At 33.6% G+C, this 26,840-nt stretch overlaps 3 protein-coding genes across 7 annotated transcripts; 1 reads left to right on the top strand and 2 right to left on the bottom strand.

The window, feature by feature from the left end:
- Positions 1-853: 853 nt before the first annotated feature.
- Positions 854-19,894, top strand: LOC143198216 (uncharacterized). 3 transcript variants are annotated; one of them, XM_076407330.1, is made up of 8 exons: positions 854-951; positions 15,178-15,319; positions 16,443-16,679; positions 16,737-16,946; positions 17,043-17,102; positions 18,374-18,553; positions 19,021-19,266; positions 19,690-19,894. In XM_076407330.1, exons 1-8 carry the CDS (start codon positions 940-942, stop codon positions 19,815-19,817), a joined length of 1,215 nt encoding a protein of 404 aa, XP_076263445.1. In that variant the 5' UTR covers positions 854-939; the 3' UTR covers positions 19,818-19,894. The 3 variants fall into 3 exon arrangements, with proteins under 3 accessions (XP_076263445.1, XP_076263463.1, XP_076263455.1); XM_076407348.1 differs by lacking the exon at positions 19,021-19,266 and adding an exon at positions 19,361-19,542; XM_076407340.1 differs by lacking the exon at positions 18,374-18,553.
- A 62-nt stretch (positions 19,895-19,956) lies between these two features.
- Positions 19,957-23,208, bottom strand: ENGase (cytosolic endo-beta-N-acetylglucosaminidase). Of its 3 annotated transcripts, XM_076407305.1 has the most exons (10): positions 23,047-23,208; positions 22,728-22,857; positions 22,418-22,656; positions 22,207-22,370; positions 21,847-22,147; positions 21,627-21,792; positions 21,320-21,529; positions 20,920-21,265; positions 20,265-20,394; positions 19,957-20,211 (listed from the first exon to the last, which is right to left on the bottom strand). In XM_076407305.1, the coding sequence occupies exons 2-10, from the start codon at positions 22,734-22,736 to the stop codon at positions 20,103-20,105; spliced, it is 1,674 nt and encodes a 557-aa protein (XP_076263420.1). In that variant the 5' UTR covers positions 22,737-22,857; positions 23,047-23,208; the 3' UTR covers positions 19,957-20,102. The 3 variants fall into 3 exon arrangements, with proteins under 3 accessions (XP_076263420.1, XP_076263427.1, XP_076263433.1); XM_076407312.1 differs by lacking the exon at positions 23,047-23,208 and having other exon boundaries at positions 21,847-22,141; positions 22,728-23,008; XM_076407318.1 differs by lacking the exons at positions 21,320-21,529; positions 23,047-23,208 and having other exon boundaries at positions 22,728-23,008.
- A 1,277-nt stretch (positions 23,209-24,485) lies between these two features.
- LOC143198192 (pre-mRNA-processing factor 17) lies at positions 24,486-26,831 on the bottom strand. Its single transcript, XM_076407291.1, has 8 exons — positions 26,408-26,831; positions 26,099-26,347; positions 25,825-26,046; positions 25,510-25,768; positions 25,266-25,451; positions 25,042-25,211; positions 24,889-24,981; positions 24,486-24,832 (listed from the first exon to the last, which is right to left on the bottom strand). The coding sequence occupies exons 1-8, from the start codon at positions 26,724-26,726 to the stop codon at positions 24,603-24,605; spliced, it is 1,728 nt and encodes a 575-aa protein (XP_076263406.1). The 5' UTR covers positions 26,727-26,831; the 3' UTR covers positions 24,486-24,602.
- Positions 26,832-26,840: the final 9 nt, after the last annotated feature.

Consider the following 26,840-nt stretch of genomic DNA (forward strand, 5'->3'; position numbering starts at 1 on the left):
AGCAGAATACAGCGATATCAAAAGAGATGCATCAATTAATATCAATATAAAAATTAATCCTAATAAATAGATGTCCTATACTACATAGGATTACAATTTAAAGAAAGGATCATCTCCCGTCATTATCAATTTTTGTGTTAACAGATTAAGGAATTTAAGTATAACTGGTTTAAGAAATGTAAAGAAATGGTTTCTGTGAAAATGTTCTGCTGTGAAAAAATTTCATTACATTGGATTTTCCCGGTACTCCTCTATGGCGTTTATACCTTGAACTATTTCAAAGGCACTCATTGAACTTGAGGAATTTTTAATGTGTTGTCTAATGTCAAATATTAATTCTTCAATCGTAATTGTTTAAGGAATCGACAATAAATCCGGATTTATTTTTTCTAAGATATTTATGTTAGAAAGTAAAATAAAAATTATCATGCGTTTCCTGTACCAGTTTTTCACTGGTTTACTACGTATATTTTGCGTCCTACTATCAATAATTAGTTGCTACCGTTGCATGAAAAAATATTTTGAAACCGCGCATATTTAACTAATACATGCAAGAATATTCTCAGTATCTGTATCAACATTTGCCAAAAATAAATTATAATTTCTTGTACCTGTCCATTTCTTTTTATTTTCCTTAATACTAAAGCGACGAGAGGCTACATAAAAGGAAAAATAAGGTCACGGACTATGACTACCTTTAGTGTACGACTATAACCAGCCTCGTAAACCCCAATGATATAATTTCTTATGTAAGAAAGTGTCGTAACTCTCTCTTTCTTCTAGCGGCCATCCCACGTTTGCTGATTGAAAAAACAAGAATATTCGCAATGATCGTATTCATTTTCCTTCGAGATTTGTATAATGAGAAACGTTTAATCAATATTATAATTTGGTTTTCTTTCGTGTAGTTTTATTTAGATCATAGTGAGTCGAAACAATATGTTGGTAAACGTAAGTAATTATTTTTCTTGTAATTATAAAACTTATTAACTATCGGTCATCTGACTTTTGCTAAAAATATGCATATTATTCAAATTTTTACATGGCATATGCGTTTTGGTTCTCTATACAATTGATATCTTTAAATTTTAATTGATCTTAGAGCTACATAAAATATAACCGTACTCAAAAGATCATACAAATTTTAACAGTGTTAAAAATTTGAGAGAAAAATAGTAAAATGTTTCTATATCTATAATATTGTGTTACTATTATATATATGAAATAGTAACACATAAAAATCATGGTGTTCATTATAAATTAGTCGTTCACCAACTCAAACTGTCAACAAGAAATGCTATTTCAATGTTATACTTGCTTTGTGTGAAGCTATTCGTCCAAGAAATCGGAATTGTAGGTCGATACCTCTTGGTTTCCTTATAACGATAATGTATTATGATGTAGTATATGTATATGTATAGGTATATGTATGTGTATTATGATGTGTTATAATGTAGTATGATGCTTGCGTGTATTTTGCTATTTTTTTCACTTTAGACATTTATTGAGAAAATATTGCTTTGTACAACTCTCATATTTCTGGTAACATCGCGATATCCTATTGACCACGATGCTGGTTTGGCAGCGATCCAATCATCGATCTATTTTCGCCTTGTTTCAGCATTTCCGTACCATCTAAATTGTACTGCATCTATCTGAACAAATGGTAATCAGAAGGCGCTATAAGTGGTGAGCATTATCATGCGAGAATATGACTTTTTGTTGTTTCTCGCTATTATTAGTCTCTTTCCAGCAATACGCCGTTAAATTTGTTCAAATGAGGTCGATTGACACCTTCATTAACAGTTGCCTTTGGTTTTAGCAGTTCCTACTATACCTTGCTAATCCCACCATATGTGCAGTAAGACTTTATGGCCATGAATATTTCATTTCTGTTGCCGGCGAATCGTTCTGCTGGATTAAACCATGACTTCTGGCACTTAGGATTGTCTTATGTAGATCTACTCATTCCCAGTCATAAGACGATGAAACGATTCGAAATGGCATTTTCAATTAATTTGAGTGGTAGCCATTTTTTCCATTTTATGATTTTCTCATCGCATATAAACGCCTATAAGCAGTTGATTAATCGCCTCTCAACTGTCTAAAAGTATTTTGAGAGTTGACTGGGTTTTCGCACAATAAGTACTGAAATTCGTTGTTTTCGAATTCAAACACTAACATCAATATAACCAGAGGTTATTTTAAATAGTTTAAACCAATACCGAAAATTGAGATATGACGTAGCAGTAAAATGTAATGAAAAAGCAATTTTGAGTATTCCATGATTAGTGCCCATATACAGTGAATAATTCAATAATACTAAAAGGAAAACTAGTATTTTATGCAAGGAAATGTCGAAACCATCGAATATAACGATTAGGTTTGTTTGCAAAAAACAATATTTCCCTTCATTGTTTTGTACAATGCTACTGTGTTATCCATCTTCTAAAATGTAATGTTGTTCTATATGCTATTGTTTTATGTTAATAGGAAAGCCTCAAGCTGTGGACGCGCTAATCCCACTACTTGAATCTGTTACTGAGTCTGGGGATGTCGCATCTCTTGAGCCTCATTTTATTTGTCCTCCTATTTTACTCAGGTTCAATGTTAGCTCATTTATATGTTGCGCATTTATCCTCTGATACTTTATGCCATACTGTATTATTTCCTTCCTCGCTGAATAGAGAGATCGAGATATATCCACCTTTCGCTTATTCTTTGACAAATATTGAGCAAGTTCCTTAAAGCCTTGCTCATTTCCAATATTTAAATAATGTTGTTGCTTGCTGTGCACCATAGTTGAATGCCGTATGTCCAGATTGGATTTGTTCAGCATAATTTTGCTCTCGCTGCTTAAATGGTAGTGGCGACTTTCTAATAGAAGATGAATGATAGAAGATGTGCTTCTAGTACGATCCAAGTAGAGGCCAACGATCCAAGGCCTACTCCAAGTAGAGGCAACTAGAGTATTTTGTATGTTCCTCTTGTGGGATGTTTTTTTTTGTATAATTTTACTAATTGACATATTTCTCTTCTCAGAGTTTAAGTAACATGAGTGGATTTGATTTGGTTTACCTTTATTTTCCATTAGTTAAACGATTTCTGGATTTTATTTAGATAGTATTGGAGTTGGAACGAAGCAGCTTTTTGATGAAAATATATTGAGAGGCAGAGATGCATAAAATTTACAATACATATGGTTTATTGGTCTTTTTTTTTCGACTATGTTTGCACTTGCATTGGCTTCACTTTGTTCCACCGAGGGCAGAACATGTCTCAGTATATTAGGAGCAGTGAGAAAGCAACTCCACATGCTCTGATTTTAGTAATTTCTTGTGGCTATTGAAATCCATTACAAGAGCTATTTTTTACATAAAATTGCTTTATTGTTCCTTTATGCTTTTTAATAGCGCAATGGTCAAATACACATCTGTATTTACGCTGCTAAATATGAAGATATCTCGCTTGCATCTTTGATAGAAAATTGGCTAAAACATATCCTAATAACTAGGAGATATTTAGAATCACCCTACCCTGCCTGTGCCTCGGCTATGAAGTTGAGGTAGAATATTAGATGCAAAGAAGATGCCAGGAAGTATGCAACGCCCGAAGAGTCTTATATACAACCCTATTACGCCTGCATATAAACTTCTTGAATTTGTATCATAAAAATCATAAAAAACTAGATAACCATAGTGATTATATGGAGGAGGCAGTGCCGTATTAGCCCGTAAGCAAATTAAATAATTGCCAAAACCAAATTGCTTGCACATGAAAGTTGATACTAGTTTATTTATGGTTACGAGGTTTACAGGCGTGGATTTCATAGACTATTAAGTAGTTTTAATCCGGCACTAGGAGAGGATTGAGAATATTTATAGTTAGTCTATTTAAGGAATTGGTTTTCATTTCTGCTCAATCTGATATTGATTCTGATGATTGATCTGAATTCACATATCCTGCACAGATACGCAAGATTTAAAAATGAACTTGAAAAAGAACCCAAATTTTCACAATAAAGCCGCAAGTGCAAAAAATACAACAAAAGCCTACTGAAGGATATTTATTTAAAAATGAATCACTGCTTCAATAAACTGATTTTAAAAGTACCTTTTTGCTTTGATGTGGTATTCTTCACATTCGGCAACGTATACGCTACTTTCATTATAAAAAAAATATTTTGAAAAATGTATGTGGTTCATGAAACTCTCGAAATTAACCATAAATTAATAAATTGTTTTCACTGAATGCATTTTATATATGGGATGGACAGTCGACGTTGGACTTTTACAGAGTAAAGACGTGTTCGGAGAGACGGTCAGTGAAACGAAACAAAAGTGCAACATATGTGTCACAAATGCGGCGTTAAAAAAAAGTTTAACAACAACATTTTAAAGACTGGTGAAAAAGTTAAAGTGCGATCGGAAAAAAGGTCAGTACAGTAGAAAATTAATGCAAAATGTCATAAAACGTTAAGGGTCAAAAACTCAACATCTGGACCACAAATGCAGCGTAGGATAATTTGAAACATTAAAATAACCGTATTATTTCAACAATATGTAAAAAATAAATGGAGAAGAATACTGCACAAAAAACTGATAAAATGGAAATATCGACATCAGGCATATCACATATTGCAGTTTTGAATCTAGAGAACACAACTAGAACCTAGAACGAACAGGCATTCTACAATGCGTGGATGAACGAAAAGTCGGAGCGGGAGAGTCTTGAAATTGCATTAGCCAATGTACAAAAACAATTAAATGCCCTGCAGCTACAATTGAATAAACGAAGCTCTGAGGGCAAGGACAAAACAACGATAAACCACCAAGCCAACAAAAGCAGTCCAATTCATCCAATTCTAACATATGAAATAGATGAAGAAGAATTGCAGAAAGAAGTAGGCTGGATAACGGTTAAAAATAAAAATAGAATAGCAAATAATTCCCCAGGATCTTCACCACATTAAATAAAAATAAAACAAAACAATGAACAGAATAAAGAAATTAGAATGCCCAGGCCACCCCCAATTATCGTAAGTAATGTTACCGACTTTGACTTTGGCTTTACGAAACATTGAGGCCCATGGACAAATAAAATTGAACGCCGAATGTCGTACAACATTAACAAAAATAATAGATTGCTTAGAGTTGCTGAAACTGCAATGGCACTCTTATGAAGACAAACAAACCAGAGACATCAAAGTTATCGCAAGAGGGCTTCCATCAACAGCTAAAACTGAAAAAAATATCGCAGAACTGGTTTAGTTCTTTTTCATTTTGGTTAAAATGGGCTTAAATGCTTAAATGCGACAAATATTTAAAAAAAAGAAAAGACCAAAAATAACAAAGGAGACATTTTAGTCCACAAGAAGCCATTACCTCTATTTATGTTAGCCTTTGAACATGATGCGGACTCAAATACCATTTTTGGTATTAAAAGAATTTTAGGGGTCGAAATAAAAATCGAACCTCTAAAAAAATCGAACTTAATACCACGCAATGGTCTTAATGCAAAAGATGCCAATTCCATGTACACACACAGAAATTCTGCAGAAGAAAACCTATATGTTTAAAATGTTCAGGTAAACATATCACCACAGAGTGTAAAAAACTCAAAGAAGCTAAGTCGAATTGTAATGAAGCGCCTCCGGCAAGTTATAGAGGATGTGTAGCCGATAGGACGGAAACGACTAGTAACAATGTATTAATTAAACAATAAATAAAAAAATATATATGACGGAAATTTGATATGTTTTTCAATATATTCACTTTTTAATGATTTGAAACCAATTTTTTCATTTCACTTTTTCTATTTCGACTGCAACTCTAAAATTTCCACTTTGTGAAAATATTTCTTGACGTTAATAATATGAATAATTCTTTCTTAAAATGAAGGAACAAGGTCTATTACCAGCCAAATAATGTCTGTATAGAGGCATGTGACTCTTTGGATTATCGTAATGGAAAACGATTGTCGTTTTTTCAATTACAAATTTTTCGGACGATTTATAACAAACAAATAATTCTTTTTTGTTCTGAAAACGTTGTTTGAAACAGCCTCACAGTTGACTCCCGTGGTTCGCTACCGCTACTGATTGAAATTTGGGGATATGGCACCCGCTGATCGGGCAGCTGTTATTGGACACGAGGACTCGGCGATTCTGTTGATTCCCGAACTTGAGTTAACAGACGACTGGATACTCTTGTATGGGGGCAAAAGTAATGACTGCAGCGACGGATGAGGTTGTTTCAGCCTGGAAGAGGTGACGTGGTGCTAAGCTCCCAACATGTCGACCAGTTCGCGAAGCGCGTTTTCAGAGGAATTTGAGTTGTTGTTTGTGGAATGATTGAGATATAATTTCCCTATGAATTTGATTATTTCTGACAAACCATGGAGCGTTTAACATTCCCCTGAGGAGCTTATTTTGGAAAACTTGAAGCCGTTTGACCTGGTTCGGTGTAACACACTTGGAGTAGGCATTATATCCGTAAAGGAGTACAGACCGAATTAACATTTTATAAAATAAACATTTGATGGAGATGGGAAGTCTGCTAGAAGGGCAGATCAGAGAAGATAGCAGGTTTGCTATCCCCGAACCTTTTTGGATTGCTTTCTGGATTTGGGAATGCCAACCGAACCGTCGGTCGTGGAGACCTAGGCACGTGACGTTATCCAGCCATAGAATTATTGCGGTGTCGATCTTAAGTTGCGAGACGGGCCGTGTGTAACGCTTCTTATGGAAAATGGTGGTCTGGGTTTTCAGGGGGTTGATTTAACCTCCAGAATTTGAACCACTTGTGAACCAAACAACCAAAACCAACATTTGTAACCAATTGTAACTTCGAACCTGGCGGCTGTGAAGCAGCTAGTGTCGGTAGCGTAAAACACGACGTCAATGTGCTCATTTCTCGGCATATCTGAAATAAAGAGGTTAAATAAGGCTGGGGCCTGCGGGGAACCTTGGGGTACACCAGCATCGATTTATTTTCGACTGGAAGTATTTTCCTGATCTTGACCTGGAAAGATCTGTCCGATAGATAGGACTTGATGAGAGCGGTTAGGTCTTCTGGGAGGCCTAACCGAACGCATTTTGCGATAAAACCGTCGTGCCGGACCTTATCGAAGGCTTTGGTTAGGTCTAGAAGGACTGCTCCAAGCTTTTTACGTTGGTCAAGAGCGTGATGGATGTGTGCGGCTAGACGGGAAGCCTGATGAACGGATGAGTGGTGAGCGCGAAAGCCGAATTGCTCATCAAGAATGATGTTGTTATACTTTGTGAAAGAGTTGAGAGCGTAGAGTATTGCCCTCTCGGCAAGCTTCGAAATTGCACTGAGAAGGCTGATGGGTCTGTACTCAGATGGAAATAATTCTGCTCTTTTCTTGGGAATAACCGCTATATGTGCGTGTTTCCAAGACGCCGGGAAATGTTGCAGTTCCGCGAGCTGCTTATGCGAGAGCTTTTTTAACTGGGTAATCGATTTTCCGTCGAAACCTGGAGATTTTTTGGTTTGAAGTTTGCCAAAAGAATCGTAGTTTGTAGAGGACTTTGGAGACACGAAATGGTTGAGAAGAAAGGCTGCGGATACCGGTCTTTTAATGGAGTTGGATTCGTTAATGATAGTGTCGTTGTGTTTAGCTTTAGTGTTCGAGCTCGACTTTTTTTTAGTCACTGACTGCGAAATTTCATATAACTGCTGACTTCAGAGGGGGGGGGGGGATATTATTGTGGGTCGTTTTTCCACGGTTGGGGTTCTGAAGAAATTTCGACTGTGGCAGATTCGTGAGCAGACTGAATATCACCAGTTAGTTTGAGTACGGCTTCCTCGAGCTGTTCTGAAGTATTAATTTTCGGAATTGGATCGGATTCCAGGAGAAGAGATTGGTAGTTCTTCCAGTCGGTCTTTTTCCGGAATCTTGTGAGTGGGACTTGAGTGGTGGCCCAGTTTCCGAGTTTGAGAAGGACCGGACGATGATCAGAGTCTAGTTCGTCAAGGACTCGAACTTCGGAACAACGATTTACGTCTGGAAGAATAAAGAAAACAAGGACTCTTGCTGCGCCTTGAGAAGCTGAAGTGGGTCGATGGGTAGGTTCATCTGGCAGGGCAAAACCGTAACCCATATCTGCACTTAGAGCTAGGATGGCGTTACCCGCGGGGTTTGCTCTAGAACGCCCCCAGGTGGAGTGGTGGGCGTTGAAGTCGCCACCTATTATTTTTGGAAATTTTCCTTCGACGAGTGATCGGTATTCGGTATAGTTGAATGCAGAAGATTTCCTATACAGTGATGTAATCACGAAGGGGCGTTCTTGGATATCGATTATAATGGAGGTTGTTTCGAAGTTGTTCGATAACGAGGGTAGGAGCTCGTGTTTGAATCCTTTTCTGACGAGAATGGCGGTTCCACCACCTCGACCCAGGGTTCTATCATTTCTGTAGACAAAAATGTGTTCGAAAGAGAGACGATGCGAAGGTTTCAGGAAAGTTTCCTGGATGAGAGCAATGTCGACGTCATAGAATATCATGACGTCTTCCAATTCTACTTGCTTGACAACTATTTAACAATTTGACAACTACCTGATTAATTGGTAGTTCCATCCCGGATTTTAATTTCCATCTTTGCACAAATTTGGGATGGAAGCCTTGATCAAAGAGAAGTTCACGTATCTCGTCAATGGAGACTGATTCTGGGATGTTTCTTATGATTACGCGGAATGCTCTATCTTCCGTATGACAGAAGGAATGGTAAGGGTAATTCCTTTCCTCGAGTAGGGTAGTGAGTTTGAGAAACAGTCGCCGAAATGATTGGCACTGTTGTTGCTGTGGAGGTTAGAGTTTGGTTAGTGGCCTTGCTACTTACCTGCACAGGTTGGGTTGGTCTGGTGATTAGTTTCGGTGGTGGCTGTGGGACAGTCCGGTTGATCGGCTTGTTTTGCATTGGTCTAGTGGCCAATTTAGTAATCGAAGGCTGTACGTTAGCCTTGGCTTTCGATTGGTTGGATTGAATATCCGGCTTGGCTACCGGCTTGGGTTCTGATATGGAAGCAGTTGCCTGTATCGCCTTGTTGCCGGCCTTCGGCAGTTGGCTTTCCTGAAGTGGAGCGATGGGCCCTCTCTTCCTTTTTCCCACCAAGGTGAAACCATCGTCCGAGTCTTCATTTTCCAACGGTAGGGATGTGAGATGATTTGGTGTCTCAAGAGGTTGATGTATTGGCTGTGCCGGGGTGGGTTTAGCAAGGGCGTCTTGTAGCAGCATCCGCATTGCGGAGAGCTCGTCTCCTTGCTTGGTTAACAGTACTCGAAGTTGAGTAACCTCAATTTTAAGCTTTGTATTTTCTTTTTGCAGATACTCGATAGGTCTAAGACATCAAATCATCATCACCCCGGGCATCGTCAGGGCTATCGTTCGGCAAATTTTTCGGTTGTTGGACGGCTTGGACAGCTTTCTGGAGGTGGTGATAACTCTGGCGTGCAGGACGCCAATGTCCCGCTTGTAAAACGCTTTTCGGTGTTTACAAATGTTTATGATATTTCGGCGAAGGTGCTGATGAAAGCGGTTTTGCGAGTCGATCGTTTGACAATCAGTTGCGGGTAATTCTCGGAAGAGTAGGTAGGCTCGGAGACCGGACACGACCATTCTCTTCGAAAGCTAACACGAAAATAAACAAACAAATAGTTGTATTACATTTGGAATTGATCGTTATACTTGACTATAATGCCCTTGTCGCTATGTAACCAATAATGTCGAAGAAACAGGCCTTATTTCAATGTGCTTTTTCTACATACGAGTTTTGTTGGGTTCGGCTCACTGTGAGCTATCCATACAATTTCTGTTCTGTTCCATATAATTTGTGCTTACGAGTATATCTATTATATAATACTGGTTAAAGCTCTGACTATCGCGGCCAAGGGTAAATGCAAGAGTAATCTGTTTAAAAACTACCTGAATGGTGAACGATTGAGACGGGTTGGTTTGGTTTCTAATGGATGAAAACCCCCAGTGTCGCTTTGTATCGTCGCTCAACAAGTCTCTTCTTCTTTCCGTAACAGTTTTTTAAATAAATTAATAGTTTTTGCGACTGTAAACGTTTCTTGTTTTATAACTGCCGCAGTTAGTAGTATTTTGAGGAAATCATAAGGCTGTTCTCTTTTGAATTCATTCAATTAACGGAAATCAAATTAATTATCAGGAAAAGGAGACCGGTTGACGTTGGATTGGCAATAGTTTCGTAGCTAATTGAAGCATTCTTTGGTATAGTTAAGCGAAGTTGGGATGAAAATGTCGCAGCTGAAGCTGTAAGGTTGCAAAAGGTGGATTGAAGGGGCTCAAAGACCTCTAGCCACACACCATTCCAAGTAAGAAATATTGAAGCTTTGTAAAACACCTCTAGTCCGTGAATTTCTGTTACATTTATCACAGTTCAAGGTATAACGCCACGAAAGGTGGGGTAAAATTGCTATGAATTAACCTACTTTACTAGGATTTGGAGAGAAACTTGCAGTTCAGGGTGAACAGTCACCAAAGTCGGGTTGTAATAGCTTAGTTTCTTAGCCATAGCCTATTGGAATTTGGAATCACCGAAATTTAGAAAATTATTTCATAGTCTGAAAATGTGGAAATTTTAATAGTTGTTGTTGTTGAACAGCGCCATTGCAAACTGGCGAACGAAGCTACAGGCGATACTCATAAATAATCTTACAACAATAAGCTTTAAAGAATCTAATTATTAAATCTAAAAGAATATAATTAAGAAAAAAATTTGAAGAAAGATGTTAGGATATATTGCTATCTTGACAATCCATGTCAAAAGTTATGAAAAACATTTGCACGAAAATGTTCACAAGTTAATTTACTTTATATACCTAAAATAAATATTTCACGTTACTATAAACAAGATAAATCACGCTCAAAAATACTCCGAAAATGTAATTTCAGACAATGCTAATTTTCCAATAAATACATGAGGCTTGCAAGGCTAGTTGTATAAATAACAGCTCTCGTATTTGAACAAATGTTTGCACTATGTGTTTATTCGATAATGAAACTAATGTAAATATTTTGTGTTGCAAGTTGCTTTTGTATCATGTTTGACATGTTCCAATATCGACAAATCTTATATACGGAATAATGTTTGCTTTTTTAAAATATTTCGAGAACTTTCACTACTTTGTCGTATATACTCTTATCAAATATCGTATTTGGTGCGTTACAAACATATTTAGGGCATATTTTTATAATGACCTCATATTTATTTATAAAAATATATTTATTATTAACAGTAAATGATTATCATTTGATTAATTTTATTCAACTAAAATGTATCAAAAGAAATGTGCAAAATATATAAAGATTAATATTGAATAATTAAGTAAATTCGACTAAAAAAAGAAATTGTCTTTAGTAAAGAACACAAGTATAGAAAAAAAGTGAAATCCTTGTAAAAAAACTACTACGTACAACATCCTTTTTGGTTCCATTGTAGAAGATAATTCGATGTCAACAACATATCCGCAAAAAGTAACTAAAATAATTCTGCAAAATTTAACGTTAATTTAGATACCCACTGAACCACAGTTCCGTAGGAAAATTAACTACTGAAGAAAATTTAACCGTGATACCTTTCAAAACAACAAACATATACCGTACATTACTGCTACGTTCATTGTCATATTTATTACACTATTACAGGGTTGAAATAGTAATTATCAAATTGCGTACATCCTTGTCAGCTATTACGTCTTCACAAATACGAGTGCATCAAACCAAAAACAATATATATCAGTTATAAGGTCACGCAACTGAATTTGTTAGAATAATTGAATGATATCTGTATATAAACGGATGTTCCGTCAATCTAAAAGGTTATCCGGAAATATATAACTTAAATTAGACTTAAATTTCAGGATTGGCGATGATATTGTCGGTGTCCATCAAATATTCTTAGAAATTAAAGGTGTAATGCTGGTTTAAAACTGGTAATTTTGATGTCAATGACAAAGAATCGTCTGGAAGACTAGAATATTATAGTTCGAAGACAATTGCATATTTCTTCAATTTCAAGAACAAAAACCCACCCCAAACAACTTTCAAATACCTTAGCAGTTGATCAATTATTTCCAATTTGGAAGGGAATTTACTGATAACGCTATTTCGAAGCGATTCAAGATCCCCGTTTCGTTGCTTGCTATGCAAGAAAAAAGATCGAAAGAAACTGGTGATGGAACCTGGATCCACTACAACAATTTCAAGCCCAATGTGTCATAGGTGCTAATAAACTTATTCTGCAGCCAATATTGGATAACCTCTTTGATAGTTCCGTAGTGTAATTGTCTTTGGAGCCCTTTTATTTCAGATTCACAGACTGACGCTAACTTCAATTTTATATAAATAGGCTTGCATGTACTAGGTGTACCTGAAAGTCATAACGGTTTTTTTTTTGAAAACTACTAATTTTCAAGAAAATGTAAAAATAAATACATTTATTTTTAAATGTATACTCAAAGTATTGGCCATTTGATTCTATAAATTTTGCCCATCCTTCAGGCAATACTAATTTATAGATGTCATCCCAAAAAACTGCCGAGCCATTTTCTAACTTTGTCGAAATTGGTAAAGTGCTGCTCTGCAAGCGCGTGTCCCATTGATAAAAGATGATAGTAGGTTTGAATAGTTCGTAATACACTACGCTACTCTGGGACCTCTAATCACAGAGCATTGTCTTGCGACCAAAACGATTTGGCCTTGCAGTCCATCGGCCGGCTTCGCCAGGTGATGACGACCATAATCTTGTGCGCTTAAGTTTTTCAAAATAAATCTACTTTTCATTACCCATCACTATTCGATGCAGAAATGATTTCCCATCATATCTTTGAAACAGCATTTCACATTTGATTTTTCATGTCATTTCCTGTCATTGAATGTGGCACCGATCTTCCCATCTTTTGGATTTTCCCCATTACTCGTAATCGGTCGCTAATCATTTCCTGGTTCAGATTTAACGTTTCTGCCAATTATTTTTGAGTTTGATTTGTATCTTCATCCAATAACTCTTGCAGTTTCGTATCTTCAAACTTTTTCGGTTTATCAGAACGTTCTTTACCTTGCACATCGAAATCACCACCTTTAAATAAAAGTAAATATTTCTTCATTAGTTAAAAGAAGGAATCTGTGTTAAGTACAATAATGAAATGTTACTAGTTTCTAGGGACTTTCGAGTTATGTAGTTGTCAGATATATATATATATATATATATATATATATATATATATATATATATATTAGTGTCAGTCAAGAGAAAAACTACGTTGTTGTTGTATTCACTCATTAGTTCGTTTATATAGAGTCTACAACTGTCTAGATAGGTGTACTAAATAAAGCTATTTGTTAAAATAAATCTGAGAATATGAATTAATAACCGTAAAATCTCAACAGATGTCAATATAATAAAATGACATATGTGAATAATAACATTGAATATTTAATCCTAGCGACATCTATTAGAAAAACAAATAATTATTATTATATATAATAATATTATTATTTTTATATTATATATAATAATATTAACGGTAATGATTTTCCATAACACCTGGTAAATAATCACCTATTTTACTATTCTATCAGTTTATTAATGAACCATTTATATTGAAGTGAATCATGGCAATGGTTTGTCTACGTTTTCTCAACTCGATCTATTGAACGTGAATATTTATACGATGCCCTCTGGAAGCACCGTAACATGGTGAATATATAGCCTTACCCCATTAACGGATTTAAAAATATTCCCAGTAAATACGAATAAACCTGAATCTTTTTCATAAACTAACTATGGTGCTGGTACGGTGGCGGTGGTAGAAACGTCCCAAAAAAACAGTACTCCATGCGGAAAATATAAGTTGACAATTCATGACCAATAATATCCGTTGGCCTAACTTTCTAATAATGGCTAAACTAAAAAACTCTCTAACAATGGCTATAAACTCTTGATGTCTATATGGTGTAATCAGGGTAAGGGTGTAGTGTACAGTACGAGTTGCTAAAACTTAATGAACATATCATTGCAAGTGTCCAATGTCGTCAATTGAATAAATTGGACAACGAAACATATTGTTGTAAAAATGACGAGCAATTACAAGTAAAATATGCAAAGTCATCCTCTTACATGACAACGGTCAATCACACCTTAGGAAGGGTAAACACACGGTTAAATCTCGAATAGGAATATATAACGAAAATATAACTATGATTGAAGTTCCGGATAAATGGGGAAAAGTTGTAGAAAATGATGTACCAAAATGGTTTCTGTTTAGCAAGTCGGCAAGAGAAACAGTTATACTTATATGATGGACATGTTCATTTCCATAATTTTATCCACATTTTTGACAATTGGTCTTCCAAAGACTAATACAAATTTCGCTTAATCGGCTTCTGCAGTATCAGAACCATACGCACTATTCACATTTTCCACCGCCAAACTTATGTATTTTCACCGTATTTTCTCTTTTCTGGTGTCCATATTCGATATGAGTTCAAATTAATCTGATTTGACCATTTAAAAACTGTCAAAAAGATTTTTATTACGAAATGTTAACTTTGTAATGTTATTTATTATAAACCGTTGAGACTATTACATTATCTGGATACAATGTATTTATCTATCGGAAAAATACTGGATTACTTTTAACTACCCCTGTTGTTAGAATACAAGTGGACATTCCCAAAACAATAAAAAAATTCTGCTGTTACTAATCGCAATTTATAATTTATATAATATCAAACACTCCAACTTCATATTAATTGTACTAATGAATATTTTCATATACTATTAAAACTGATTTTTCTTGAGCTTAAATAAATGGTATTTTTATGATGTTATATAGTAGTATTTTACTATGGTTAATTTTAGTCACGGCCGACGCTAATTTTGTGTTATACAAAAGCAAAATTAGCTTTAAGAATACAGGTTTCGACCTCAGGGATGTATACAAACAAAACAAAGACGTTTTACACCAATACTAATTGATATATTATTACACTAATCACTTATGTGGCATTGTTGTGCGGTAAATGGTTTTATTACCATATTATGTACTTAAAACAATGTTTATGTGTGTGTACGTTGAAAATATACTTGGAAAAACGTTTTTCTAATTATCGAATTTACATATTTTTTAGGTGCGTTTTTATACAGCCTGTGTACTCTTATTGCATGTTATACCATTAAAGGGTGCACCACAAAATAAAGTGTTAGATAATGATGATCAAGAAGAAAGAACATTCGGCAGAAGAAAAAGGCCAGGATTTGCAGGAAATCAAGGTAAATTAAAACTACTATGAATATCTCTCAGTGACAAAATAATAGGTCAAATTTATTATTTAAAGGCCTATCCTTGAGATATTATGAAAAAATTTCTTTTCTAGGTTGATTGTTTTCCCTTCAAATTTGAGCAATTTATTTATGTATAGCTTTTCTTCACAAATCATTATTTTCAGTGTTTTTTGCTAATTTATTTATTTTTGCGTATTATTTAGCCAACTTTGGTTTAAAAAGACTTTTCCTAAAATTTTACGATTTCAATAAAACATGTAAAAAGTATTTGGCTAATATAAAAATGGTACATTTCAAGAACTAGGTTCAAGTATTAAACGTAGAAAGCGTGAAATTGTCGTATTGATTGTTTTTCGTTCTGATTTCGACCGTATATACTTGGCCTAACTTTTGAGACACACAAACTTACTGATTTCAATCAATTGACACTTCATAATTTTAGAAGAAAATAAAATAGCATCTGATGCTGAAATAATAAGCCAAATCGGCCAAGCTGTAGGAGCGTTTGATTCTCTAAGATTGTACGTATGCAAGAAAGGAAATATTAAAATCAGGGCTAAAACCCGGTCTTTTCGAACGCTTATTTTACCATTTCCTCTGTTTCAAGGTTTGCACATTTTTACAGTCTGGCATCTGCAAATTTGACCACCTTCGAAAACGATGCTGGAAGCAAATTCTAAATGCTGCTCTCTGAGACCGTGTTAGAAATGAAGTCATCCGTTTAAGATGCGGCAATCAATTTAGAGTTGAGGAACAGAGATACCTTCCGCTATCCGATTATCAAGATACACCCAAATACTATAGGAAAAATTACTTACACTGAGACTTTCGAATTCATAGAGGAAATTAAGAGATTCATAACAATACATTCGCGTTAACACCGAAGTCCTTCAACTCTTAGATCACACTGAACTGGGACGCACACTCAAAAGAATCAAAACATGTGATCTTGTGTAGTGTAGTGCGCTAAATGGCTTTAAACACTGAAAAATGCTAATAACTATTATTTTATTTTATGAGAGACCTGATCATATTAATTAATTAAATTAATTAAATATAAATCCTTATTTACATCATAAAATTATACAATTAAGCAAAGTTTGAATTTTAGGTGGTAATAGCCCTTGCAAATTTGGTGGCGGTTATGGTAAGGCAAACGATCAGCCATCTGGAAGAACATTTTTTGACCTCTCATATTTTAATCTTGAGAACAATTATAATTTAAATATCGACTGTAGTGAGCATGGTGGTACCTATCCGAACTATCCAGCGCCTGTGAATGAAATTCACGATGAAGATCACGGTTTTGGAGGTCACAAACCATTCGGAGGTGGTGGACATAAACCAGGTATTTCAAATTAATTTACAATTATCCCTAAATTAGAATTATTCGTACATTCGACAGGAGGGCATAGACCACCTTACGGTGGTAATCATAAGCCACCCTATTACGGTGGCCATCATAGACCACCTCACGGGGGTAATCACAGACCACCCCACGGTGGTAATCATAGACCACCCCACGGTGGATTTGGAGGGGGAAACCATAAACCAGGAGGAGGTAGTTTTGGATTTTTTTTTGGAGGGGGCAATAAACCCTATAGACCTCATGACGGTAATACATTTATTTATATTATTTTTTTTTAGTATGTAGTTATATTTATTCAACTAAATTAATACTTTGTGCGTAACAGACAAATTCCATCAATAGGTAATGACCAAGAGAGTAGTACAGCTGAAGATGGGCCATACAGACCTCAAAACGGAGGAGGTAAAGGCTGAATTACTTTTTAATATAATATTAGACAAGTACCCTTTTTAAAACACATTTTTTGAAAATTTAAGGTTTGAAAAACTTACATATTAGGTTGTTCAATAAAATTTTTGGCTAAAAAACTAGCTAATTTCTAAGAAACATAATTTGGAGAATAATGAAGATTTGTTAAAATCATTGATTTTTCGTTGTGTTGATTTTCTCCTTCTATACTATATAATAATTTCATTGTGGTTCTTTTGCTATATAATCATCTTTTGCTATATAATAATAAAATCTTAGCAGTAAAACTACGCGAAAACATCTTACTTTTAAAGTTACTGTAACTTTAAAATCTTCATAAAATCTTCCACCACACAGCAAAACTTTATGGAATGGATATTCCGCGTCGGCGACGATGTGGATGGCTCTGCTGAGCTATTGCCGATTGTCGTAATAGTCACATCGTTGTAAAACATCGCCAGTCATAGGTCACAAATACTCTTATGTAGCCTTTTCAGTTAATTCGTGTGGTAGCCATTTCAAAACATTTTAAACTTTTTCAATTGTAAGTAAATGTCTGAAAACAATTGATTCATCAACTGCTAAATTGTGTGGTAATCATATGAGAGCTTGATCTATATTTTCGTCCAATAAGTCTTGCAAATCATTGTTTTCAAACTTTTTTGGTCCGCTAGGCCATTTTTTATTATTAACTCACAGTATGACAAAATCACCAATTTTAAAGCATAGAAACAAAAGCCAACTATTGGGATATGTCAAAGTAGCATTAGTGTCTCAGGGTGTTTAATGGGCTTAAACAGCAAATGTTTATAAATCAAACAACAAAAATAACAAATGCAGTTTTGGTACTATGGTTAGCGCATTGGCGTGTATACAGTGAATAACCCAATAATATAAAACCGGTTGTTTTATGTAGTCAGTTTTTATGTCAATTTAATGGTTAGGTTCTTTAATAGTTGTTTACATTTACACTTCCAATATTGACCTATAGATAGCGCTGATTAATGCATGCAAGTACCCAATAGCCTGTTTTTGTTCAATTGTTAGAAAATAGAGTAATCATTGTACACACAACCTTTTTAAATTTATAGTTACACGGCAATTGAGACGCCTAGACCACTCTGGATTGATCGATAATGTATTCAATTGAAAAATAATGTAACTAATCTAATACCCTCTTAATATTTTCAATACAGAAAATGTTGAACAACCTATTATAGAACACATCTACATGGATATTTTTCTTCATTTCATTTCATCTTTAGGTGAATATAACGGACCTTTCGCGGGGATATTTCCCTCCCCACAACAATTTGCTGTAGGACTGTCAGATGGAATTCAATCATTTATCGGGACGCTTCCCGCCATAGCCCAGAGCTTTCAATCTCTGTTGCCCTCCTTCGACAACTTTCAATTACCCTCTTTGCCTCAATTTTCATTTGGAGGTATATATATATTAAAAGATACGATGATCAGTCTGGATCATTTGAGAAAAAAAACAGCTTAAACATCATGTAGTTTATTACCTATAAATAAAAACCAGTTTGATTAAATCTCAAAATATTCAGTGATCTTCGGTATGGAGAATATCAAAATTATATTTTTAAAATCAATTTCTTCTTATTCACTAAATGATTTTGTTAAAATTAAGCATATTGTGAGATGGTACTTTCAATTATTTACTATTATAAGTAGGGGCAATATAATTATTTGTCATTTAAGATCACTATATTTTCAAAATATTTTTCTTCCAAATTCATTTATTCTTGTAGGCATGCGTTTTGGATATTATTAATTTGTATAAAATGTCTAGGCTAGATTATATAAATAACATTAATAATTTAAAGTACATTCTTAACAATATATCGTATTAAACTGAAACCAGTTTCAATACAAATTCATTACCATTCAGGAAATCCAACACTGTTTCCCTCTATTTCACAAGGAGGGGGTAGTAGTAGTGGTTTGTCAAACCCTTTCAATAAACCACCTACACCTGCGACAATTACTAGTACATTTCCCCCTGTGGTAATAGCCACGACAACAGAACCAACAACGACAACCGACCCCGATGATATTATTTTTAACGATGAAATAAAACCAGTACAAGAAGATTACGACCCTATTTTAGATCGCTACCGCAACAAATTACCACCTGGTTAGTTAATGATATCGAAACCTGTCCTACTCATCATTGGTCCAGTTTAAAACATGACTAACATGTCGACATTAATTCCTAACCATTGTTTTAGGTGGACAGTACTTGGTGGTCTCCAATCCCCATTTAGGCAGTTATACTCAGGACTTAAGTGTTTTTAACCCAACTAATATCTATAACAAATTGCATCAAGGAATCCAAGGGGCATTGGAGGAATTTGCTTCCTATTTCTAATAGACTGAATAAAATTAACAGTAAGAAGAATCATGATCTGAGGTGCTTATTTTATATTTATTCCGCTACGGTTTTTATTTCATCTAATCGTTGAAACTAATTGTGCATAACGTAATAAACATTAACCCTGACTATGTGTTTATTAACTTTATGTTTGTCCATCTAATAATTAGATGTTATTCTTTTTAGGTAATGATAACAGAATATTTAGTAAATACACTAGTCGACAATATCTCAGTCAGAGTAGAAATCCAAAATACACGGACAATTTTCCCGAAGGAAGGTCATCAGGGTCAAATTTCCGATTTCCATCGTAAACTGATACAAGTTAATTATAATTATGTAATTATATTTATTATTTTTATACACTGTATAATATAACATATAGTAAGGATGTTATTTTTCATTTTTACCATTACTAGACATACACATATAGGTCTTAAAATGAAACCACAATTTATTTATTCGATGTTTTATTTATATGTTGATAATTTTAAAATAAATCGCTAAATAACATCGAGCATAATCTTGCTATTCAATAACATTTTCATAGTAGTTATGAAGAAGGTTACCAATAGACAACATAAATAATATTTTAAAACTTATTTTAAGTTGTCAAGTCCAAAATCGGTCAAGTAAATTGAATGGCCGTTTAGAAGAACCGCGCCGACTTCCAATAAAGTACATTTATGCGTTGTAAATAGGTATATACTAAAGTTAAAAATATAATTTAATCTATAAACAAAGACAACTTGAAATCTTACCTCAAAGATTTGGAATTATTGTGTTTTTCTCTTAATTGATCCAAACTAAAATACTTTTTTATTTCAGTTTCATCCAAGGGATTAACCTCTAATAGTGAAATATTATTTTCTACAATAGACTTCCTTTTATCTACAATAAATAATGAACCTTATTCTTTTGGTATTTCAATAGATCTTAATTATATCTTAAATATTAATAACATATGTTATTAATCCAAAATTCACATCTTTATTTATAAATATTATATTTAAAGTAAGGAACGAAACTTTGACAAAAGTTAGGTAACAGACTTATAAAGGAATCTCATACAATTGACATGCTTATGAAGTACAAAGACACCTGTGCCTATTAGTTAAGTGTAAATAGCATACGTCATATTTGAAATGGTATTCTAAAGACAATATTGCATAAAGTCCTTAGATTATTTGTCTACAAGGTGGTTACAATTATTCAAAAAATATATTATCAGTTTTTATAAAGTCCGGAAATTCATTTAGAAAAATTAATTTTCATCTTTCAGCTTTTCAAACTTTTCTTTTTTTCTTAAAAAATAGTATAATTTCAATAAACCATAAACTACTAAAAATATACTCTCAATTTAGAGTGATAATAAAATAGTTGGTTAATTACTAATTACAAATAAAAAATACTCACCAAGTAGTTTTATTTTTCGCATACTTCCACTACCTAAACTAGTTAATAATTGCAACTCTATTGTTGTATCCAATTGACCTACTTTTTCAGTTTTAACGAATAGAACTATTTTTCCTTTAAGTTTCAAATCACAAGAAAAAAGATTATGCACAACATTTTTAGAACTAGTTTTAATCTTTTCATTTGATAGTAAGCATACATTTTTTGACTGTTGATATCCTCGTTTTATACAATCACAGCAGTTTTTCAAACTTTCAATAGCTTCACTGCCAAGCACTGTATGTAATGAATCAGGGAATAAAATACGTGAAAGTTGTTGTTCTTGTAAAAATAAATTATAAGTGTCCTGAAAAAAAAAAGATGGAACTATTAACTAGCAATAACTAATACCAAGTCTCACCAAGTTTAAACCAATATGGAAGCTTGTTGAAAACATATAATTTATAGGATGTGTAAACAGAAAAGGTTTTAAACTTGACCATAGTGTATCATCACGTGTTAAAAATCTGGAAAATGCTGTTTCGGATGGATACTTATCCATTGTTTCATATGTCCAACCTGGGGCAAATAATGCCATAGAAAGATTATATTTAGATACTACTTCTACTGCCTTAAATAATAAGAGATGATACAATTCATTTTTTAATAGTTTGACAATGAACATTGTATATAATGTATTGTAAAAGTAGAAACAAAGCAATAAATACCTTAAAAGTGTTAAATTTTCCTCCACCAAACATATTTCTACCAAATATATCAATTCCAACAAATACATCATAACTTCTGTGACCAGCTAATTCTACAGATTTTATTAAGCTTTCTTCTTTCCAGCAATAATTCAAGAATATTCCATCACACATATCAAAAAAGCATCTGAAAATAACTCATTATTGGAATATGTTTATTTTTATGGACAAATTATTTTACTTGTTGTTTAAGTTTAATTCATCCTGCCATTTTAAATATCCACTTTCAATGACACTATCATACCATAATACAACATTTTCATAATTTGCCTTATGTACATTTTCTGTTAAGATTTTCACAAACTTTTTTAAAATGTTTGTATTTTTTACTTCATTTTCAATGTTTAATAACCAACCATCAAATCCAAAAATATTTAATATTTCAGACAAATTATATGCAAATTCAGTCATGTTATCATGATTACCAAATAATTCTTTTTCACATATTTCTTCACCTTTGCTGAATTCTGTTATAACTGTTCCTACAATAAAATATTTAAAACTGGCAAATACCTTATTAAGCTATTCCTTATCTATTTACCCAATACTTTAACACCATTTTGATGTGCAACATTTATCCAGCTTAGAGGTGGTATTGTAATAAGATGATGGCTAAAATACACAAAGTAATCAATTTGAGACCAGTTGTATAAAGAATATCCCTCTTTCGCAATTGTTTCATTAACTTCAGATAAAGGAACATACCTTAAAAAATTTATTAGTTCTAATTTTTAGTTGTCTAATTTTCTTACGAATCTGTTAAATATCCTCCTTTGTAGTCATGACAAACTAATGTTTTTGGTGTACTGTAAGAACTTAATCGGGTTCTATCACAATATTGATCCTCAGTAACATGGCAATCCACAGGTCTATTTTTAATCACCAAACCTGATCTTTTTCTTAAAGGCATAACTTTGTCTACCCACTGGGGAGGGTTTGATAAACATGATTCTAATTCTGATATATTCTTGATGGGATTACATGTAACATACTGTAATGAATTTTCCATTTAAGAATTTCACCTATTAAAAAATATGCTATAAATCATTATATTATACTTACACCACTCATCGCTTTGGTTATCACCGATAAATTACTCTACTGTATGCTTGTTATCTAATGTGGAAGTTACGAAAGTTCCATATATATATATGCATTATGATATTTTGTACTGTGGTTTAGTGATAATAGCCTTAAATAATGCAATTTATTATACTTAGTATTAAAAATGATTCTTTATAATCACAGAAAACTGTTTATAATTAAACGATATTTGAATGACAAGTCAATAGAAATAAATTTAACCACAAACATTCAAATCTGTCTATTTTGTGGTTAGTACTAACCATAGAGTAAATATTTATTATTCTATGGTACTAACCTTCAAGCATAAGCATATTATAGAGTATATTACTCTATGAACAAAAACTATTAAAATTTCATTGTATTCTATTCATAAGTTTATGAGTTATTGCCATAGAAAAGTTATTGTACTAAGAGTGACCCTATGAGTATACTATACTTTCGTTATTGTCAAAACAATGGATCAAAAACAATTTCGTGTTTTAATTTTACATTGCTTCTTGATGGGAAAAAATACTGTTCAAACGAAGCAATGGCTTGAAAAGTGTTATAAGGACTCCGCTCCATCAGAAACAACAATAAAACGTTGGTTTGCAGATTTCAGACGTGGTCGTAGAGACACGGATGATGCAGAACGCAGTGGACGTCCAAGTGAGGCGGTAACACCAGAGAACATCAAAGAAATCTATAAAATTGTTTTGAATAATCGAAAAGTGAAGTTGTGTGAGTTAGCTAAAATCATAAAGATATCAAAAGAACGTGTTGGTTTTATATTGCATGAGCATTTAACTATGAGAAAGCTCTGTTCAAAGTGGGTGCCGCTTTTTCTCACTGTTGATCAAAAACAAAAACGTGTTGATGATTCTAAGCAGTGTTTGGCCATGTTTAGACATAACAAACCGGAATTTTTGCGTCAATATGTGACAATGGCTGAAACATGGATACATTACTTCACTCAGAAATCAAAACAATCGTTACCTGAGCAGACAGCAACTGGTGAGCCTCGTCCAAAGCGTCCGAAAGCACAACAATCGGCTGGAAAGGTTATTGCCTCGGTATTTTGGGATGTGCGTGGTGTAATATTCATTGACTATCTTGAGGAGGGAAATACCATCAATAGTAAATATTATATAGCGTTATTGGAGCGTTTGAAGGCCGAAATTGCAAAGAAACGGCCGCATATGGCAAACAAAAAAATTTTGTTTCATCAAGACAACGCACCGTCTCACAAGTCAATCAAAACAATGGCAAAATTACATGAATTGAACTTTGAATTGCTCCCACATCAACCGTACTCGCCAGATTTGGCTCCCAGCGATTACTGGCTGTTTGCAGACTTTAAAAAAATGCTCACCGGTAAGAAATTTCGCTCGAATGAAGAGGTTATCGCCGAAACTGAGGCATATTTTGAGGCAAAAGATAAATCATTCTACAGAAGTGGTATTGAAATGTTAGAGCAGCGCTGGGTTAATTGTATGGCTCTTGATGGAGATTATGTTATTGAGTAAAGCCAATTTTTAACAAAAAAACGCGTTTTATATGATACGCTCGGGACTTTTAGCCCATTAATTCTTAGATTAGCAAATTTTTATTTTTATGAAGATCTATAGGTATTATATCAATAATATCAGAAAGCCTTGTGTAAACTAATTAAATTGTTAATACTAAAATATTACACATTCGTTTTTTAATATGTAGATGTATATGATATTTAAGAATGGATAATAAAATACAATATATAAAAATAATATTTTATTTTGAACACTTTATTGTTGATCTAAAAAAATAAGACTTGTATAATAAAGCTTAAAGTATATCGTATTTACAATTAATTAAAATTGCATGTAGTTTTATTCAATCCCAATATTTAATCAAACCATCCCAACCTGCCGTTATTAATTTACTAGGTTCATGAGGATGCCATAAACAACTAATACAAACACCATCATGAGCTTTCCACTTTTTATATAATTTTGTCGTCTTCCAGTCCCATATAAAGCATTTGCCATCTGCATCTCCAGAAACTAAATAAGACAGATCTGGAGAGAAGTCTAGTTGACAAGCATATCCAGCTACCATATGTCCTACAATTTAAAGTACATTAGTATTATAAAAGACAAATACACTAATTATCACATACCTGTGAAAGTTTTTTTCCTGTTTAATTTAAATCTATTTAGAGCAGAGAAAATTACAATTTTATTATCCATACTTTGGCAAGCTAACCATTTTCCTAAAAAATATATCAAAACATTTTGTATTTATTTATTTTCTCTTAGTTTTCTATATTTACCATTTGGGCTTGGCGTAACAGCTGGCATACTATGCATAGTTGGGTCAGCAATATATTTCATATCAACTGGAATATTCCATTCCCATACCCTTAGAGATTTATCATCTGAAGTTGTTACAAATCTCCTATTTTCATCAACAAATGTAATAGTATTTACAGCTCCTAAATGTCTTAAAAAATAATAAAATAAATAAGCTGTCTGCATAATTAATAAAATAAATTACCTGTCATATTCTTGTACAATATCTCCTGACCTTGTATCCCAACAAATAATTTTCTTATCAGATGTACCAGCCACAAATAAATGTTGTTTATTATAATCTGGATTGAACTTAACACAATACGGTATTTTTCTACTGGTAAATCTTGATATAACACGTCCTGTTTCCGTATCCCATAATTTTATGTATCTAAAATTGCATAACAATAATATTATATAATTATAGATAGAAAAATCTATTATAATACCTATCATAGCCAGCAGAGAGGAAATGGTTGCCACTGTTATTAAAATTAATGTCTCTAACAGCCTGCCTGTGTCCATAATATGTTCGAATGCATCTTTTTTCATTATACACTTCCCACAATTTAATCTTTGAATCCATACTACATGATAAAAATAAATGAGCCGTTTTAGGAAACCATCGAATTGCTGAAACACCTTTCGTATGGCCAGACCAAGTATGAATATGAGATTTTGGTAAGAAGCATTTTTCTGGCGGGGAATCTAAAATCAACCACTATGTTAATATAAATATAAAACAATGAATTTAATGCTCTTGCCTGATTTTAGATTAACTCCAACATCTTGAGGGGCATGTAAGAAAGAACGTCCTTGATAGTCTACAGGATCTTTGATATGTAAAACTGATTTCTCCTCAAACTGTTTTTCTTCAACTTCCTTGCCTCTTCTAGTCCTCTTTGAAACCAGTTCTTGTAATTCAGCTTGTTCTTCCTCTGTTGGTTTCATAACTCTTTGTTCGCCAATAAAACCACCCCATGGACCTAGAAATTAATTTAGATAAAATTCCAATACAATAAATACTTTGAAATATACCTAAGAAACCTTCAACATCACTAGGATCGTCATTCTTTTTTCTTTTTCTTTTATCTAATGGTCTTAAGTTTGTACTTTCAAATACTGTTTTTAAATTTGTATCTTTTGCTTCTTCTGTATTTCCAATAACTTTATGTAATCCTTTCTCATCTGTACTAACTGACGGATCAAGGGCATAACCAAAACTAGCAAAAGTTCTACGTTGATTTTCAAATTGAAATTCGCTTACATGAGCAGGCTCTATGTGCCCTTAAAATAATATAAAACAGTTAATATATTATACTTATATTAATTGGTGTCAAATTTTACCTGAGAGAATATTTCTTTCTATAGCCTCCTGTTGAGTTTTGAAAGGATTTACAGGTCCTACACTGGGAGCAAATAATTCATCAAATTTTGGATTATACTGTAGCTCTTTTGTATCAGGATGTATATGAATATTATCTTCGTCTATCGCTGGAGGTAAAACAACCGGTGTGGCACAAACTTGAAGATCTTTTTTCATAGAATACTTGGCGAGTTCAACTGGTAAAGCTTCAGTATTTTCTGGTTTGTCTGATTTCTTGCCTGATCCTTTGTCATCGACTTCTTCGTCACTGCTACTATTGTATGCTTGAAGGGATAACATTTTTGGTATATAAATAAACAAATAAGAACCAAAAATTGCTAATAAATATTGTTTTGGTTCCTATAACCTAAAAAAACTACTTAAACGTTCTTTAGTTTTTGACAATGCGTAATG

Source organism: Rhynchophorus ferrugineus, unplaced genomic scaffold (assembly GCF_030347505.1).
Source record: "Rhynchophorus ferrugineus isolate W39M unplaced genomic scaffold, kcgeb_rfMv2 rfM1, whole genome shotgun sequence".
Taxonomy (NCBI): domain Eukaryota; kingdom Metazoa; phylum Arthropoda; class Insecta; order Coleoptera; family Curculionidae; genus Rhynchophorus; species Rhynchophorus ferrugineus.